General features: G+C 39.0%; 2 protein-coding genes across 2 annotated transcripts in view; both read right to left on the bottom strand.

Annotated features, from left to right (window-relative positions):
- The window catches only part of LOC310662094 (vomeronasal type-2 receptor 26-like), a gene marked incomplete at both ends in the record, with an annotated part of 371,804 nt that overhangs the window by 103,140 nt on the left and 251,764 nt on the right, over nt 1-16,900 (bottom strand). The window lies entirely within an intron of this gene.
- Nucleotides 4,476-16,294, bottom strand: LOC310662523 (uncharacterized protein; the record flags this gene model as incomplete). Its single annotated transcript, XM_083409459.1, has 3 exons — nt 16,254-16,294; nt 13,687-14,624; nt 4,476-5,493 (listed from the first exon to the last, which is right to left on the bottom strand). The coding sequence occupies exons 1-3, from the start codon at nt 16,254-16,256 to the stop codon at nt 4,476-4,478; spliced, it is 1,959 nt and encodes a 652-aa protein (XP_083265585.1). The 5' UTR covers nt 16,257-16,294.

Raw genomic sequence — 16,900 nt, 5'->3', positions numbered from 1 at the left:
CATGTAACTCAGTATTGTCTACACTCCAGGGTTTGGGGCAAGGGTTATTCTCAGGCCTATGAGGAGATGCTGGTGATAGCCTAGGCATGCTTTACCACTGAACCACTGTGGCAACATGAGAGACTGTCTTGTGAAGAAGAAATGTGAGGGGTGAAAAAATGTATGCATGTATTATTAGTTAAGAAAAACAGATTACGCTATATGTAAAAATGAATAAATCTGAGGTTTTCTTATTGATCTTGGCTCACCACCATCATCAAAATTCTCCAATTCCTTATGTACAACTCTTACCTTGTCAAGTTTGTTGTTGTTTCACCTTGCTTTGATATTTCTTACAATATGACATGTTTCTGATTACATTACAAGGTCAAGCTGATTTGCAATTACGGTACTTCCTTTCAAGTGTGAAAATGTCCACTTAGTTGCAGAGATAAGCAACCTACTGCCTGAAAATCTGGTCCTTCTAAGGAAACAACCATTCAAAGTTTTTCCTATAGCGTGGCAGCATTTTATGGTGTCCCAGTAACCTGCATCTTAAATATTTTGGATCATTGTGTGAGTGAGCATAAGAAAGATCTTTATTTTTCTATGTTCCTAGACAGAATATCATACAAAATATTGACTACCCCTAGATGCAGACAGTATTGTCAATTCTCGCAATATGCAAATCTTTTCAATGTGCTTCATTTTTACTATTATTATTTTTTTGTAAAATGAAAAAAGAGACCTATTCTCCCCCAAAGAAGAGCTCATTATAGAGTCATTATATAGGTTGAGTATTTATAGAGTCATTATGTAAGAGCCTGGCGTGCTCTGGTCCATGGGGTCATGAAGAGTTGGACACGACTAAATGACTAAACAACAACATGTAAGTTGATGTGGCTCTGTGGCAGATAAAGCATTGAGTTCAGCACATGCATACAACCCAAAACTCATGAAAGCCGTACACCCCATAGGGCTCCTTTCTTCTTATTCATACAATATGAAAAGGAGAGAAGGAACAACTCAAGTGGTATCTCAGTGGATTAGTGAGTCATCATTGGGGATGTGTCTGTGAAAAAAATATTGTGTTTGAGTTACCAGAGAGTAGTTCCAAAGTTTAACTGTATTTCATACATGAAACCAATGACTTGATTATTATCAAGTCATAGCTGCATATACACGTTTCTTATGGCAGTCAGTTGGTTTTTGGTATTTTCTACCCACTGTGATCCCCAGTAGTTCTTATTCATTTTTAAAGAAGATACATTAATCAGGAGCAGAACAAGGAATTTTCCATACTGCTAATAATTCCCTTATCAAATATCTAGTTTCTGCTCAAGGCTAATATCAGACTGTTTTTCAAGATCGGGGCGGGGGTGGGGGGACACACCATCTGGAGAAACAAACAAATGTGATTACTAGAAACATGGTGTGGTAGACTTTTGTCTACTTCCCAGATGTCATGTACCTTTGAACTGGAGTTGAGGGTTCTCTCCAAGTCCTCATATCATTTCCTTTCACAGCTCTGATGTACATGCAGGGCTTTCAGCAACTATCATTTTTATTACCTCATGTAGAGTGTGGGCACTCGCATTCTGCTTGAAGGACAGACAAATTATCCTCATGTACAGTGCAGGTTCCAAGTACACAATTTGTTGCCTTTATCTTATAAATAACTTACACTATGTATTGTTCCAAAACATGACTGTGAATGTGGTTAAGAAGTGCATTTCATCCCTAGAAAATATAATGGCTACTACTCTTTCTCTTCAACAGCCTCCGTAATAGCTAATGAAAAAAATAAATATGAAAACATGCAGTTATATGCTTTTTAAAAAGCCAGCTTGCATTACGTATTTTCCTTTTAGCAGATGTGGAGATATGTCAGAAATTACTTATGCAAAGATGATCCAAACCCTTCTTCAAAGGGTTCACCATCTCTCATCCAATAACATCAAAAGTTTCAGAATAAAAAGAATAAAAAATGTGGATGTACCTTATTTTAAAACATTGCAGCTCCTAGCTATGGAGCAGAAATTTAAAATAGGAAATGCTAAATTTGTGTAACACAAAATAATTATCAGTTTCAACTGTCTAATTTTAGAAAATCTATTCATATGCATGCTACAACATTACTATGGTTAGTTATGCTGGTTATATCATCAAGAATCATCTCTCACCTCCGTTAATCCAAGCATGGTGTACAAACTGTACATTTGCATGACTCAGAAACCTCTTTACTCCAAAGCCGTGCACCTTATTATGATAGTTAAATCAAGATCTTCAGGGATTTTGCCTTCTCCCACTGAAATACATGAATGTATCTATAAATGTATTTAAAGTGGGGAGAACTTACCTCAGTGGGATTGTGTTCTTGTTTCTTGTAATAGTTTTCTCTCTTTAAGTAAATGGTGCTCACTTCAGACTCAGTCCCCAGAGTGTTACTATGTTCGGAAATGCAGAGCAGATGTAACATTTTCTAAGTGTAAATTAAACATCTGCATAACAGTGAGGGGTTTTGCAGTGTGCTGGCTATAGATTTGCTATACAGATAAATTAACAACAAGGAAGTTTATACATGTAGATTAAATTTGTTGCACATTTTAAGATACTGGTTTTTGAAAGCATTCACAAGAAAACAAAACTTGTCATTTGGGTCAAACTCCTAGATATAACTAGTTCTGTGCTGAAATCTGTTGGCCAGAATTTCCACAAAACTTTTTCTTCTTTCTTGTCTGTGAAAGTGCCAAATTTTGAAGGAGCATAAGGTGCCACTGAAATTTGAGACTCCAAGGTCTGCCACTACTCTAGTCCTCTTTTAAAGTCATCCATATTGCTGGCCATTATTGCATGTTGTGGGTCCAAATTCCATAGTTGTTTTTCTTCAGAGTGGACAAATCATTTTTATTGATTTTCCAAATTTTATCAAATGAGCCACAAATTAAGACAAATTCAAAACAATTTCCCCCCAAATTCCACAGTTTAACTGTGCACAGTTGATGTGTGAGAGTATAAGGCAAAGTCCATAGAAAACATGTTGAGATAAAAACAGGACTGGATTTAGGTTCAAATTCAAATTCAAAATCCTTTATTAGGCATAGCACACCGCACATTAACATACAAACGTCATATATAGACTGTATAAAATACGGGCTCAGCGAACACAATTTATCCCAGTCCTAATCTTAACTCCAAAAAATAGATCGATGTACATAGATAGTATAATACAACACAGCAACATCACCTACCATTAAAAACCACTAAGTCTCTTTATCATGGGCCATTCTTTCTTCATTGACAGCACTCAAAAATTCAGCCACCACCAAAGTAACTTGATCATCGCTGTCTGCCAGCAGGTCCTGAACAGTTGGTTGTGTAACAATCTGTCTGTTAAATTTTAGGGCCTCAAACAATTGTCCTCTGGCATAACTGCCAAAATCACAGGAAAAAAATATATGCTCTAGAGTACAGTGGTGCCTCGCAAGATGAAAAGAATCCGTTCCGCAAGTCTCTTCGTCTAGCGGTTTTTTCGTCTTGCAAAGCAACCTCATTAGCGGATTAGCGGATTAGCGCTATTAGCGGTTTAGCGGCTATTAGTGGCTATTAAAATCTTAAGGGATTAGCAGATTAGCTGCTAAAAGGCTATTAGCAGCTTAGTGCCTTAGAAAAAGGGGGTGGGGAGCGAAAAAAAATCGCAGGAACTCGCAAGACATTTTCGTCTTGTGAAGCAAGCCCATAGGAAATTCGTTTTGCGAAGCACCTCCAAAACGGAAAACCCTTTCGTCTAGCGGGTTTTCCGTCTTGTGAGGCATTCGTCTTGTGGGACACCACTGTATCGGGTTCCTGCCTTCCGCATCTGCAGAGACGCTCTGATTCTGGGATAGCTAAGTATCTTCCTCTCACTACCACCGAGGGAAACATGTTAAATCTGGCCAACATAAACAGCCTACACGATTCATGTTTCTTCAGATTTGGATTTAGGTTTAATGAGGCCCTAAGTTACTGAAGGTAATGAGGCCCTTTATATGTCCAGCTCTGTCAACAACAAATTGTTTTTGTTCTTTGTGTTGAATATATGCTATATCGTAATTTATGGAGCTAATAGGTATCTAAGGTCATTTGCACATGTTGTCATGCAACCAGTCCATGCAGAATGTAGGCACCTTATATATAGAAATGAGCAAACCAGTGATATTTTAGGGAGGAGGCTAGCAGGTGGAGTCACCAGCAGCACCAATTTTGAGCAAGAGTGTGTCCATTGGTGGCAATATCTCATCTGAAATTGGCATGATCTTGCCCCAATTGGCGCTGATAGCAGTGCTGCTTCTCTGCCAGCAGTGGATATAGCAGGGCTCGCAGTAGCAGCAGCAGCAGCAGCAGCAGCAGCAGGCGGTCGGGTTGGCAAGAGCAACAGGGCAAAGCAGCACTTCCCATTTTGCCTCAAGTGGAGAAACTGAGCGTTGTGCACTGCCAACCATAATATAGCTGTGTGTTTACTGGATGAAAGCGAACCTTTTAAACAGTCTTCCCAAGGCATCTTTGACCTCCTTGTTCCTCAAGCTGTAGATTAATGGGTTCAACATTGGGATGACAATAGTGTAGAAGACAGATACCACTTTACCTTGGTTCGGAGAAGCGAGAGCTCCAGGTTGGCCGTACATAAAGAAAGCTGTCCCAAAGAACAAGACTACAGCCATGATATGAGAAGTACAGGTTGAGAAAGCCTTGTGTCTCCCCTCCACCGAAGGTATGCGCAGGATTGTGGCTACTATGTAGCCGTAGGAGATTAGGACAGTTGTGGAGGTGATAATAATGATAAATCCACACATCCCCAAAAGCACCATTTCATTTACAAAAGTGTCTGAGCAAGAGGCCTTCATGACTGCTGGGACATCACAAAAGAACTGGTTGATCTCCCCTGGCTCACAGTAGGACAAGCTGAATGAAAGGCTTGTTTGTGTGCAACAGTTGATAAAGCCAAAACAGTAGGAAATGGCCACCAGAAGGGTGCAGGTCTTCTTGGACATGGTGACATTGTAAAGCAGCGGATTGCAGATGGCAGTGAACCGATCATACGCCATCACAGCAAGGAAGAAACATTCGGTGGTCCCAAAGAGAGAGAAGAAAAACATTTGAATGGCACACTCATTGTAGGAAATGGCCTTGTTTCCAGTAGCAAAACTCAGCATGGCTTTGGGAGTGATGACTGAAGAGTAGCAGACATCCAAAAAGGATAAGTTTTTCAGGAAAAAATACATAGGACTTTGCAGTTGGCCATCAGTAGTGATGATGGTTATCATTCCAATATTTCCTATTAAGGTAATGACATATAACAGCAGGAACAGAATAGAGAGAGCCAGCTGTAGTTCTAGATTGCCTTGGAAACCTGCTAAGATGAATTGTGTAACCATTGTGTGGTTTTCCATTTTCTTTTCTTGACCATAAAGAACATGGGTTGTAATTATGATGGGGGCTTTAAAGCAGAATCGTGCCTTCTGTCTCCATTGCTGTCTATGTCATATGATAAAATATTATTGGATATCCACAGTTAACAGCAACATTATCCATTTCCCACATCATTTTATTTCTCTCTCTTTAAAATAAGAACCGATGAATACAGTGCAAAGTTTGTCTTTCTTGAAATTATTTCAATTCTGGAAGACAAATGTAAGTGTGAACAGATTTTTGCAAGAGATGGTGTTGTGGGCTCCTTAAAATATCAAATAAACAACATCTACAATGCAGCAACAACTATAATAACAATATATCTGTTTTCACCTAATATTGATTGCTCTGTTATTTATTCTGCAAGTAAGTTTTCAATGTGTGTAATTTTTCTACACTGCCTTGGGAAAGATGGTATCTACACTATATCGAAATTCATTCATTGTGAAGCAACAGATCCAAGCTTGCCACAAAATGTACACTTGACAAAATATCAAGCTCTTGCATGATACATGCATCTGCTGTACATGGCCAAGCTGCGACCTCATTAATCTTGCACTTAACTGAGGTCTTTCAAATGTATTATACCATCATTCTAAAATGGGCTTCATAATATTTTCCTAAATCAGACTGTCAGAGCTGTTACCTTGCCTTTCCCAGTGAAAATGAATTGGTGGGCATTTTTACTGGTTTAGGAAATTGGTCCCCAACTCCCCATATTAATAGAATAGTGTGGTGCTTCACTTGCTGTGCTGTATTATTCCAACTGCAAGCCAGGGATAACATGATTGAGTCCTCTCTTGCCTGTGATTGATAGCTCTTGTTCATCTGATTTGACTACAACAGGTCCCAGGTTCAGCATCTCCAGAAAGGGCTAAGTATGACAGCTACCTGAGATCCTGGACATCTGCTGCCAGTTATCTTTAGCCTTTTCAGACTCAGGACCCACTTTTAACTGAAACATGCATTTGGGTACCCATCTCTTCATATGTTACCTTACAACTACATGGTGGTAGTGCTCCTGGATCAGGTCATGACTGAGTAGTAGGTCCTGACCAGTTGAAGATCAGTGGGTAGACAATACTGAGCTAGATAGATTAGTTGTGTGAGTGAGCATAAGAAAGATCTTTATTTTTCTATGTTCCTAGACAGAGCATCATACAAAATATTGACTACCCCTAGATGCAGACAGTATTGTCAATGCTCGCAATATGCAAATATTTTCAATGTGCTATATTTTTACTATTTTTTTTTTGTAAAATGAAAAAAGAGACCTATTCTCCCCCAAAGAGGAGCTCATTATAGAATCATTATGTTAGTTAATGTGGCTCTGTGGCAGACAAAGCATTGAGTTCAGCACATGCATACAACCCAAAACCATGAAAGCCGTACACCCCATAGGGCTCCTTTCTTCTTATTCATACAATATGAAAAGGAGAGAAGGAACAACTTAAGCAGTATCTCAGTGGATTAGTGAGTCATCATTGGGGATGTGTCTGTGGAAAAATATAGTGTTTGAATTACCAGAGAGTAGTTCCAAAGTTTAAATGTATTTCATACATGCAACCAATGACTTGATTAATATCAAGTCTTAGCTACATATACACATTTCTTATGGTAGTCAGTTGGTTTTTGGCATTTTCTACACACTGTGATCCCCAGTGGTTCTTCTCCAGTTTTAAATAAGATACATTGACCAGGAGAAGAACAAGGAAATTTCCATCCTGCTAATAATTCTTTTCTCAAAATTACAGTTTCTGCTCAAGGCTAATATCAGACTGTTTTTCAAGATCGGGGTGGGGGTGGGGGGACACACCATCTGGAGAAACAAGCAAATGTGACTACTAGAAGCATGGTGTGGTAGACTTTTGTCTACTTCCCAGATGCCATGTACCTTTGAACTGGAGCTGAGGGTTCTCTCCAAGTCCACATATCATTTCCTTTCACAGCTCTGATGCACATGCAGGGCCTTTAGCAACTATCATTTTTATTACCCCATGTGGAGTGTGGGCATTCACATTCTGCTTGAAGGACTGACAAATGATACTCATGTACAGTGCAGGTTCCAAGTACACAATTTGTTGCATTTATCTTATAAATTACTCTATGTATTGTTCCAAAACATGACTGTGAATGTAGTTAAGAAGTGCATTTCATGCCTAGAAAATATAATGGCTACTACTCTTTCTCTTCAACAGCCTCCGTAATAGCTAATGAAAAAAATAAATATGAAAACATGCAGTTATATGCTTTTTAAAAAGCCAGCTTGCATTACGTATTTTCCTTTTAGCAGATGTGGAGATATGTCAGAAATTACTTATGCAAAGATGATCCAAACCCTTCTTCAAAGGGTTCACCATCTCTCATCCAATAATGTCAAAAGCTTCAGAATAAAAAGAATAAAAAATGTGGGTGTACCTTGTTTCAAAATATTGCAGCTCCTAGCTATGGAGCAGAAATTTAAAATAAGAAATTTGTGTAAAAACACAATAATTATCAGTTTCAACTGTAATAATTTTAGAAAATCTATTCATATACATGCTACAACATTACTATGATTAGTTATGGTGGTTGTATCATCAAGAATCATCTCTCACCTCCGTTACTCCAAGGATGGTGTACAAACTGTAGATTTGCATGACTCAGAAACCTCTTTACTCCAAAGCCGTGCCCCTTATTATTATAGTTAAATCAAGATCTTCAGGGATTTTGCCTTCTCCCACTGAAATACATGAATGTATCTATAAATGTATTTAAAGTGGGGAGAACTTACCTCAGTGGGATTGTGTTCTTGTTTCTTGTAATAGTTTTCTCTCTTTAAGTAAATGGTGCTCACTTCAGACTCAGTCCCCAGAGTGTTACTATGTTCGGAAATGCAGAGCAGATGTAACATTTTCTAAGTGTAAATTAAACATCTGCATAACAATTTGTCATTTGGGTTTTTAAACTCTCTCTCTCTCTCTCTCTCTCTCTCTCTCTCCCTCTCTCTCTCTCCCTCTCTAAATGTAAAGTAGCAGAAGACATCCAAGAAATGTGTGGGAAATACATGTAGACTGCTCCTGTACATCCAGGGACATCAAACTCCTAGATATAACCAGTTCTGTGCTGAAATCTGTTGGCCAGAATTTCCATAAAGATTTTTCTTCTTTCCTGTCTGTGAAAGTGCCAAATTTTGAAGGAGCATAAGGTGCCACTGAAATTTGAGACCCCAAGGTACGCCACTACTCTAGTCCTCTTTTAAAGTCATCCATATTGCTGGCCATTATTGCATGTTGTGGGTCCAAATTCCATAGTTGTTCCATAGTTCTTCAGAGTGGACAAATCATTTTTATTGATTTTCCAAATTTTATCAAATGAGCCACAAATTAAGACAAATTCAATACAATTCCCCCCCCCCCCAAATTTCACAGTTTAACTATGCACAGTTGATGTAAGTAATGTGAGAGTGTAACACAAAGTCCATAGAAAACATGATGAGATAAAATCAGGGCTGGATTTAGGTTTGATGAGGCCCTAAGTTACTGAAGGTAATGAGGCCCTTTATATGTCCAGCTGTCCTTGGTCAACAACAAATTGTTGCCTTTTTTTTGTGTTGAAGATATGCTATATCGTAATTTATGGACCTAATAGGTATCTAAAGCCATTTGCACATGTTGCCATGCAACCAGTCCATGCAGAATGTAGGCACCTTATATATAGAAATGAGCAAATCAGTGATATTTTAGGGAGCAGGCTAGCAGGTGGGGTCCATTACTTACATCATAGGAGCCTACACTGTTACTGTATGTAGGTTTTATTTTATTTCTTTTAAAATTGTACCCACTGAAGCCAGGAAAAAACATCCTTTCAAGCTGGGAAAGCGTGTTCTCCTTCATGGAGAGCACGTGTTGCGGTGGGGGCCGCCAGGACACTCCAAAGTTGGGGGGCGGGCTAATTGATCGTTGGCCACTGATGCGATTGGGGCTTCCCTTGTTGTTGGGAAGAAGTTAATGTTGCCATTTATTGATTGACAGCCAGAAATACTAAAACTCCTTGTACGAGGCTAGGGCTTCCTCTTTTCGCCCATGCATCAGATTGTCCGTCCCACCCTCCCTAGAATAGGGTTGGTCGCTTTGACCTTGCTATGCCTGTCATGGGGTCGTCTGGTTTGGAGCGGGGGCCTGGTAGGAATTTTGTCCATCTGGCTGATTGGCTGGGGCCATATGGTTTTTGCCTACTGTTTAGCAAATTGTCACAACTTGTAAGGTTCGTGGTTAGGCATTGGTTTATGGTTTGGTTGGTTGAGGGGCATGGATTGGCTGTGCCTGCCCCTCTAATGCTGCTACTGCAAGGGATTCCGTTAAAGGAATTGGGGGCTAACTATTGCTTGTCCACTCTGTCAAGGGGGCTCGGGCCATAGCAATGAGCTCCTGTTTGCATTTGGGGTGAGGGCAGGTTCCCTGCTCTGTTGTTACCCCCAAGTGTATTCCCCTATTCTGACTTTCGCATCGTGCGGAATGTCAGTCTGTCCTCCATGGTGGGGGCAGATAGTTGCAACCAATGCCTACGCAACCACTCACAAATTTGTATTTTAATAAAGTTGTGGCCAAAATTATGCCAAAAATCTTAAACAAAAAATTTTGTGTGATGTGTGAGTTATTGGGGTGGACCTGGGGACCTCGACACGCAAAGAGCAACCAATAAAAGTCTGAATGAACAGGTAGCTCTTAAGCAGGTATGAAAAGCTCACCACAGCGCCTGCAGCTGGTCAGTTGCTTTAATGTACTGCTTGTGAACTTCGTATAAACATCTTGTGAACTCTTGGAAACATACTGTGTCTACTGAACATAATGGAACAGCAATGTTCTGATGTATTAGCAACATATAGTGGTACCTTGGTTTGTAGCCGTTTTGGATTACAACCGTTCTGGATTACAACCACGTCAAACCCCGAAGTGTGTGTCCCTTTTTTGGATTACAACTCATTTGGGGGGGGGATTACAACCCTTTTTTATTTTGGAGGCCCCATTGGTGAAAGCAGACCTCCAGAATGGATTATGGTTGTAAACCAAGGTACTAGAAGGGTTTGGAGAGTTTCTTTACATAGCAGTTGTCTTCTACACATAAAATCTTTTCATAAATTTTGATAAGTGAATGGATTACTATGTGGGGCTTCTCTTGCCCTGGATCTGAAATCTGCAGTAAGTGTGGAATGCTGTGGCCAACATGTAGAACCTCTGCTCAGAGACCTGCGCTAGTTGCCAATCAGTTACTGGGTCAAGTTCAGGGTGTTACTATTAGTATATAAATTCCCTAAAAGACTGGGACCAGTTTATAGGCGAGATTGCATTACCCCATATATACCCACTTTACTGCTTCGAGCACTTGCAAGAAATTGATCTTTCGGTGTGGCAGCACCCAAGCTTTGGAATTTCCTTTTTGTTCACACTGTTCACCTCAGTAGGCCCCTTCATTCCAGTGCCTACCATTTCTTTTCTTTTTTAGTTTCTTTTTTGGCAAGCCTATTCAAATATGTAAAAGCTAATGGGTGCCTTAATCTGGCTTTAGCCCATTGTTGATTTAAAATATTTTTGAAAACCTAGAACACCTGTTTTAGAATGTTGTCTACTTTGAGGTTTTATTAATCAAGCAATATATATTGGAAGCCGCCCAGAGTTGCTGGGGCAACCCAGTCAGATGGGTGGGGTACAAATAAATTGCTGTTGCTGTTGTCATTGTTGTTGTCATTCTTCTTCTTCTTCTTCTTCTTATATAAATAAATAATAGCATAAATGTAATGTCACTTAACATATGCTAACATGCCATAACAAATGAATCTTGCAGACAAAAAATTCAGATTATCCAATAAAATATATTTATTGTTACTGTTATTTTCCTCTGAAACACTTTTTTTTAAAAAAAAATAACTTGTCTGCTCCCTTTTTTATAGCTTTCCCTAAAAGAAAAAAGAAAAAAAAGACAAGACTAAATTGAGATAAGATATACAAACATTTTAACCCAATAGTTAAATCCCATTCCTTGCATAGTTCGGGATTCCCCCTGTAGGTTATGTTAGGATACACATATGTTACACAGGAGACATACAGTAACATGAGAATATACTGTGGTTTGTGAATAAAACCTCCTCAACTTCTATTCTTAGCTATATGTAATTTCCACGCGACTTCCTTCCAAAGGGTAGCTAACCTTTTGAAGACACACATGAAAAAGTCACAGATGAAAAATACATCTTTGTTTCTCAAAATCTAAGGCTGTGGCTCTCTGGAAACCGAGTTCAGTGAAATTAAGACCACCATCCATTGCAAACATACCAGGGAGTCAGCCCCCCTGAACTAACTTCTGAGTGGTATAAAACTGAGTCATATTCAGAATAGGGATGCAAAAGAAATTCAACTGATCCAGAATGCAGCAACTCAATGCAGCTATTTCTTCAAAAATTTTCTCTTCCCTGAATTTTGCAATGCAGTTCTCCAACAAAACAATGTTTATATTGTATACATTGGGGGAGATATGCATTAAATTGTATATACCAGCAATATAAAATGCATTATATTAGAGGAATTTATATATTAGTTAATACTACTCAAAGGAGACCCAATGAAATTAACAAATACGTCTACTTCAATTTCATTGATTTCAATGAACTTTGTAGGATTTGAGTCATGCAGAGCATCTGGCTACACACCAGTTTAAGTACTCAGCACCATAGCCCTTAGGACAGTCTTGTTATTGCTGTAGTCAGATGTTAACGTGTGTGTGCGTGCGTGCACACACGCACGCACGCACACGTGCACACACACACACTAAATTTAATTTTGGAAATGTCTTATGAGTATCTTGGTTTGTTAGAGAGTTTCTGGAAGGCATTGTACTTGAAGAAGTTAAAAGCTACTGGCTACTTGTTCCAGAGGGCTGGAGATGCAACAACAAAAGCCTGTTTTCTTCTACATATTAAGCATACCTGTAGGGCATGCAGTACTCTTAGCAGTGCCTCTTTATCATTGTTTCAGGATACGTTAAACATCTAAATATGTGTGAATTAATGGAATATTGGTGTGATTGAAGGGGAGAAGTGTATGGATGTCTCTATGGGCTTTGTAGGTGTCTTCCTCCTCCCCCCCCCCAACTTTTAGATTTGGCCCTGCACACTACCAGCATTTAAGCTTTGGAATGTGACCCTTAAGCCAAAAAGGCTTCTCTGCTCCCTGGCTGCTTCAAAAAACAGCTGTGCTTGCCTTTCTAATAGGCAAGAGCAGCCTGCTACTTTCTTCTCTGTAACATTAATTCTGAACTCTTCCCTGGATTACTGTTGTTGCTTTTGTTAAATTTGTATAGAACCAATTGCACAAATATTAAAATATAAACATCCATAATTAATCCATAACCCAGCCAGATGGGTGGAGTATAAATAAATTGTTGCTGTTGTTGTTACACACACAATAAAACATTGAAACATAAACCTCCATCATTAAAACATGCAGTAAAACAATCCCATTAAAACAATACAGTGCTTGAAACATTTTGAGAGACCAAGGGAATGTCTGTGTCTTCAAAGCCCAGTGCAATGCCAATATAGGTGTGTCCTCTTGTATTTCAGCAGGGAGTGTTTTCCATAACACCAGTGCTACCAGACACAAGGTCTGTCTCTGCATCACCAGAAGTTGATAACCAGAAGTTCCTGGAAAGGCTAAATTTGTTCCATTTGCTGAGCTTAATGGAGGGCAATTGGTTTTTTCAGATAACATAGTCCAGAGCTGTTTAGGGCTTTATATTTTAGTAACATAACTTTAAATCTGGCTTGGTACTTAATAGACAACCTGTGAAGTTCCCTTAGCACAGGTGTGACATGTGTCTAGTAAGGAGCACCACTCAGGCTATGGTATTCTGTGCTAATAGCAGTCTCCATATCAGTCATAAGCAGTGCCGGATTTACGTATAAGCTAAGCAAGCTATAGCTTAGGGCCCCACTCTCTTGGGGGCCCAAAAAAAGTTAAAGGAAAAAAACTGGATGTACATTTCCAAAATATAAGATTTAAAAAAGACATAAAATAAAACCTACATACAGCAACAGTGGCAAATTGCTTTAGATACCGATTAGGTCCATAAATTACCATATAGTATATATTCAACATAAAAAACAGCAAAATTTTGTTGTTGACAAAGGACAGCTGGACATATAAAGGGTCCCATTATCTTCAGCAGCTTAGGGCCTCATGAAACCTAAATCTGGCCCTGGCTATAAAAAGGCTTCCTTATGGCTTCCGCAACAGGGTTTTCTTTAGTGCCTGCTTCACTTCATTGTTCCTGAGACAGTAAATAATCGGGTTGCAAAGGGGGACTATGACAGCATAAAGAAGTGAAACAAGTTTGCTCGAATTGAGGGAGCTGATGGCCCTGGGGCGGGCATAGATGAAAATACTGGCAGAGTAGAAGATCACTACCACAGTGAGGTGAGATGCACAAGTGGAGAATGCTTTCTGGCGGCCTTTGGCTGAGGGAATGCGTAGGATGGTGGAGATGATATAAATGTAGGACATGATAGTGACACAAAGGGGAGTCAGTAGGATAAACAAAGCTAATATGAAATCTGTCAGCTCAGACATGGACATATCAGTGCAAGACAAGTTCAGAAGTGGGGATACATCACAGAAGAAGTGATTTACGATATTGGGGCCACAGTATGTCAACTGAGATATTAGGAGGACTTTCCACGTTGAGATGAAAAAGCCACTCATCCATGATCCAGCTGCCAGCTGGATACAGAGAGTTCGTGTCATGATTACCTGGTAGCGCAAAGGATAGCAGATGGCAACGTAGCGGTCATAGGCCATGACGGCAAGGAGGACACACTCAGTGCAGCCCAATGCCAGGAAGAAATAGAGTTGCATCATGCATCCCACAAAGGAGATCAGATTGCTCTCTATCACAAAGTTCACCATAGCCTTTGGCAGAGTGACGGTGATGTACCAGATCTCTAAGAAGGACAAGTTCCACAGAAAGAAGTACATGGGAGTGTGGAGGTTGTTGTTCACCCAGACTGTCAGCATTATTATGACGTTCTCAGACAAAACCAAAATGTAGACAATGAGGAACAATGTGAAGAGCAAGATTTGGAATTCCAGGGGTGTTGGGAAGCCCAGAAGAATGAAATCTCTAACACTGGATTGGTTCTGTCTCTCTGTGACTGAATGCCTGTTCTGCATAGAAAAAACACTTACAGTGATTAGAAAAAGAACCCAGCACCCAAATTAGTTTTGTTTGTTTCAAAATATGAGGGGTTTTTTACAATCTAATTTTCTGGGACATCCAGTAGCTATAGCAAGCTTCCCTAGGCCCCACCTCAGTGCAGCTTAAGCAAAAAGTGATGCAGCTTGAGACAAACAAATCCTAATTTCACAACTCATAGGGTGGCCACACAGCCCTGGCCCAAAATGAGGATCATTGTCATCAATGCAAAGTGAAAAGCCAGCGAGCCATGCATAAAAGCCACCTGTGCCTGACTCCCTCAGTCCAGTCGGCAGAAGAGCAAACCTCCCTTATATTTAAACATTTTTGTTGGTCACTTCTCATCTCTCCCAAATCCCTGCACTTCCAAATATATGCTCCAGAGAGTTGGCAGAGCTTCAAAATGCTGTGGGATGTAGTGCAGCAGGGTGGAAAGGAAAGGGGCAGTCACTGAAAATTGGCTCTTTCTCACCCCACTAGATTAAATACCAGTCGGAGGTACTAACTAGATGTAACATGATAAAATAAGTAATAATCAATCAATCAATCAATCAATCAATCAATAGCATCATTTATTTTCTGGGGAATAAGGAAAATATTTTTGAATAACACTGTTAGTGTAATCCTATGACTTGGAAGAAAGCCCTACAGAACACATAGCATGATTTACTTACAAATTAACATGCATATGATTGTATGATTGTACTTTACAAGTTAAAAAGCCCCTTGTGCTCCAGGAGGGACTAGCATTTAAGAATAAAATTAAAAGCCCATGCTTTTCCAGGAAAAAAAGAAGTTATTGCTCTGTTTTTAATTCAGCCTTTCTATGGGACAGCACCAGCACTCCAGCGTTTCCATATATTTTTATCTGAGTACATTCATTTAACTTGATGTAATGACTAGAATTCCTTCCATCCTGTGTAAGTCTATATACTGGGTTCAGTAGAAGGGTTTTTTGTTGTTGTTGTTGTTGTTGTTGTTTTTGTAGTTATGAACTAAAGGTTGCAATGTCAATAGGTTAGATCCACAGAAAGATCTTCTGAATCATAAGAGTGTTTTAAAAAGCCCTGATGGATAAGAGCAAAGTCTTATTTCATAATATGTATAAATGCCCTTTCCTAAATAGATAAATAAATCTACTTTCCAAATAGCTTCTCATAAATTTCAGCGGCAAACAAGTGAAAAATGTTTGTTATTTAATTAAAAGCAAAAAAAAACAAATTATTTATAATTTGACGAGTACAATGGTGTTCATGGTGTGCTGCAAAAGTATTGAATTTATTATATTTTTTGTTCTATTCTTCCCAGAAAACAAATATACATTTTTTTCCTTTATTTTCAGCAGTTTTATTCGATATTTTTAAATCTTGTTCTAATCAGTGTAAATAGTGCCATATGCCCTCTGCATTGGAATAGATAGATATGCAGGTTGCTAAATTGGAAGAAAGTTCTACTGAACTCCATAGAACCCACTTTCTAGTAAATATACATAATAACAAACAGCATATTTGAAGCATTTTATATCATATTTGCATTTCACTTTATTTTCTCTAATTGCACTTCTAAGTAACAAAGATCCATATCAGCACACAATGACTTACCATGCTTTCCTTTGAAGGACCCTACCAAATTCAGATTTTGCATGGCAACAGTTGAAAAATGAGAAACCCTTTTCCTTTTTGGAGGATAGATTGTAAATAAATCATTGTGCCAAAATTAAGTCTGCACTGGCAAAAAAAATGTTTTCTGATTGGCAAGACTTGACTGTTTTCACCAACAGTTTGCAGTCTGCATTACAGATGAATGCAAAGCTTTTCCTGGTGGAGTAGATAGTATATAGTGTCAAACAGTTTTATCCTGTACCAGTCTAAGATGCTGTATTAGATCATTGGGGAAAAGGCAAATGACATTTACTAAACATAGGCAAAAACATTTTTTGGGTTTCCAGGAAAGCTTGTAAAGTTTTTTTCAAAGATATGGTGCATGGAAATATGCAATTAGGGCACTTCCAGCTGTCACTATTAAAGTTCAATTAAAGTTCATTTGATGTTCTTTGCAATGAACTCACTTTTGTTTTGTTTTTTTAAAAGCACTTTTTCTGATAAGGAGCGGAAAACTTACTGGAAAGTGGGATAACAATTGTTGAGTGCATTGTCTTATAACCTCCCTGCAAATAAACTGGCATGAATGTGAAATAAATATACCGTATTTTTCGCCCCATAGGACGCACTTTTCCCCCTCCAAAAAT

The sequence above is a fragment of the Podarcis tiliguerta genome (genome assembly GCF_965153285.1).
Source record: "Podarcis tiliguerta genome assembly, chromosome: 13".
NCBI lineage: Eukaryota > Metazoa > Chordata > Lepidosauria > Squamata > Lacertidae > Podarcis > Podarcis tiliguerta.
Note: the sequence above shows the minus strand (reverse complement) of the source record. Positions and strands in the feature narration are given on the sequence as shown.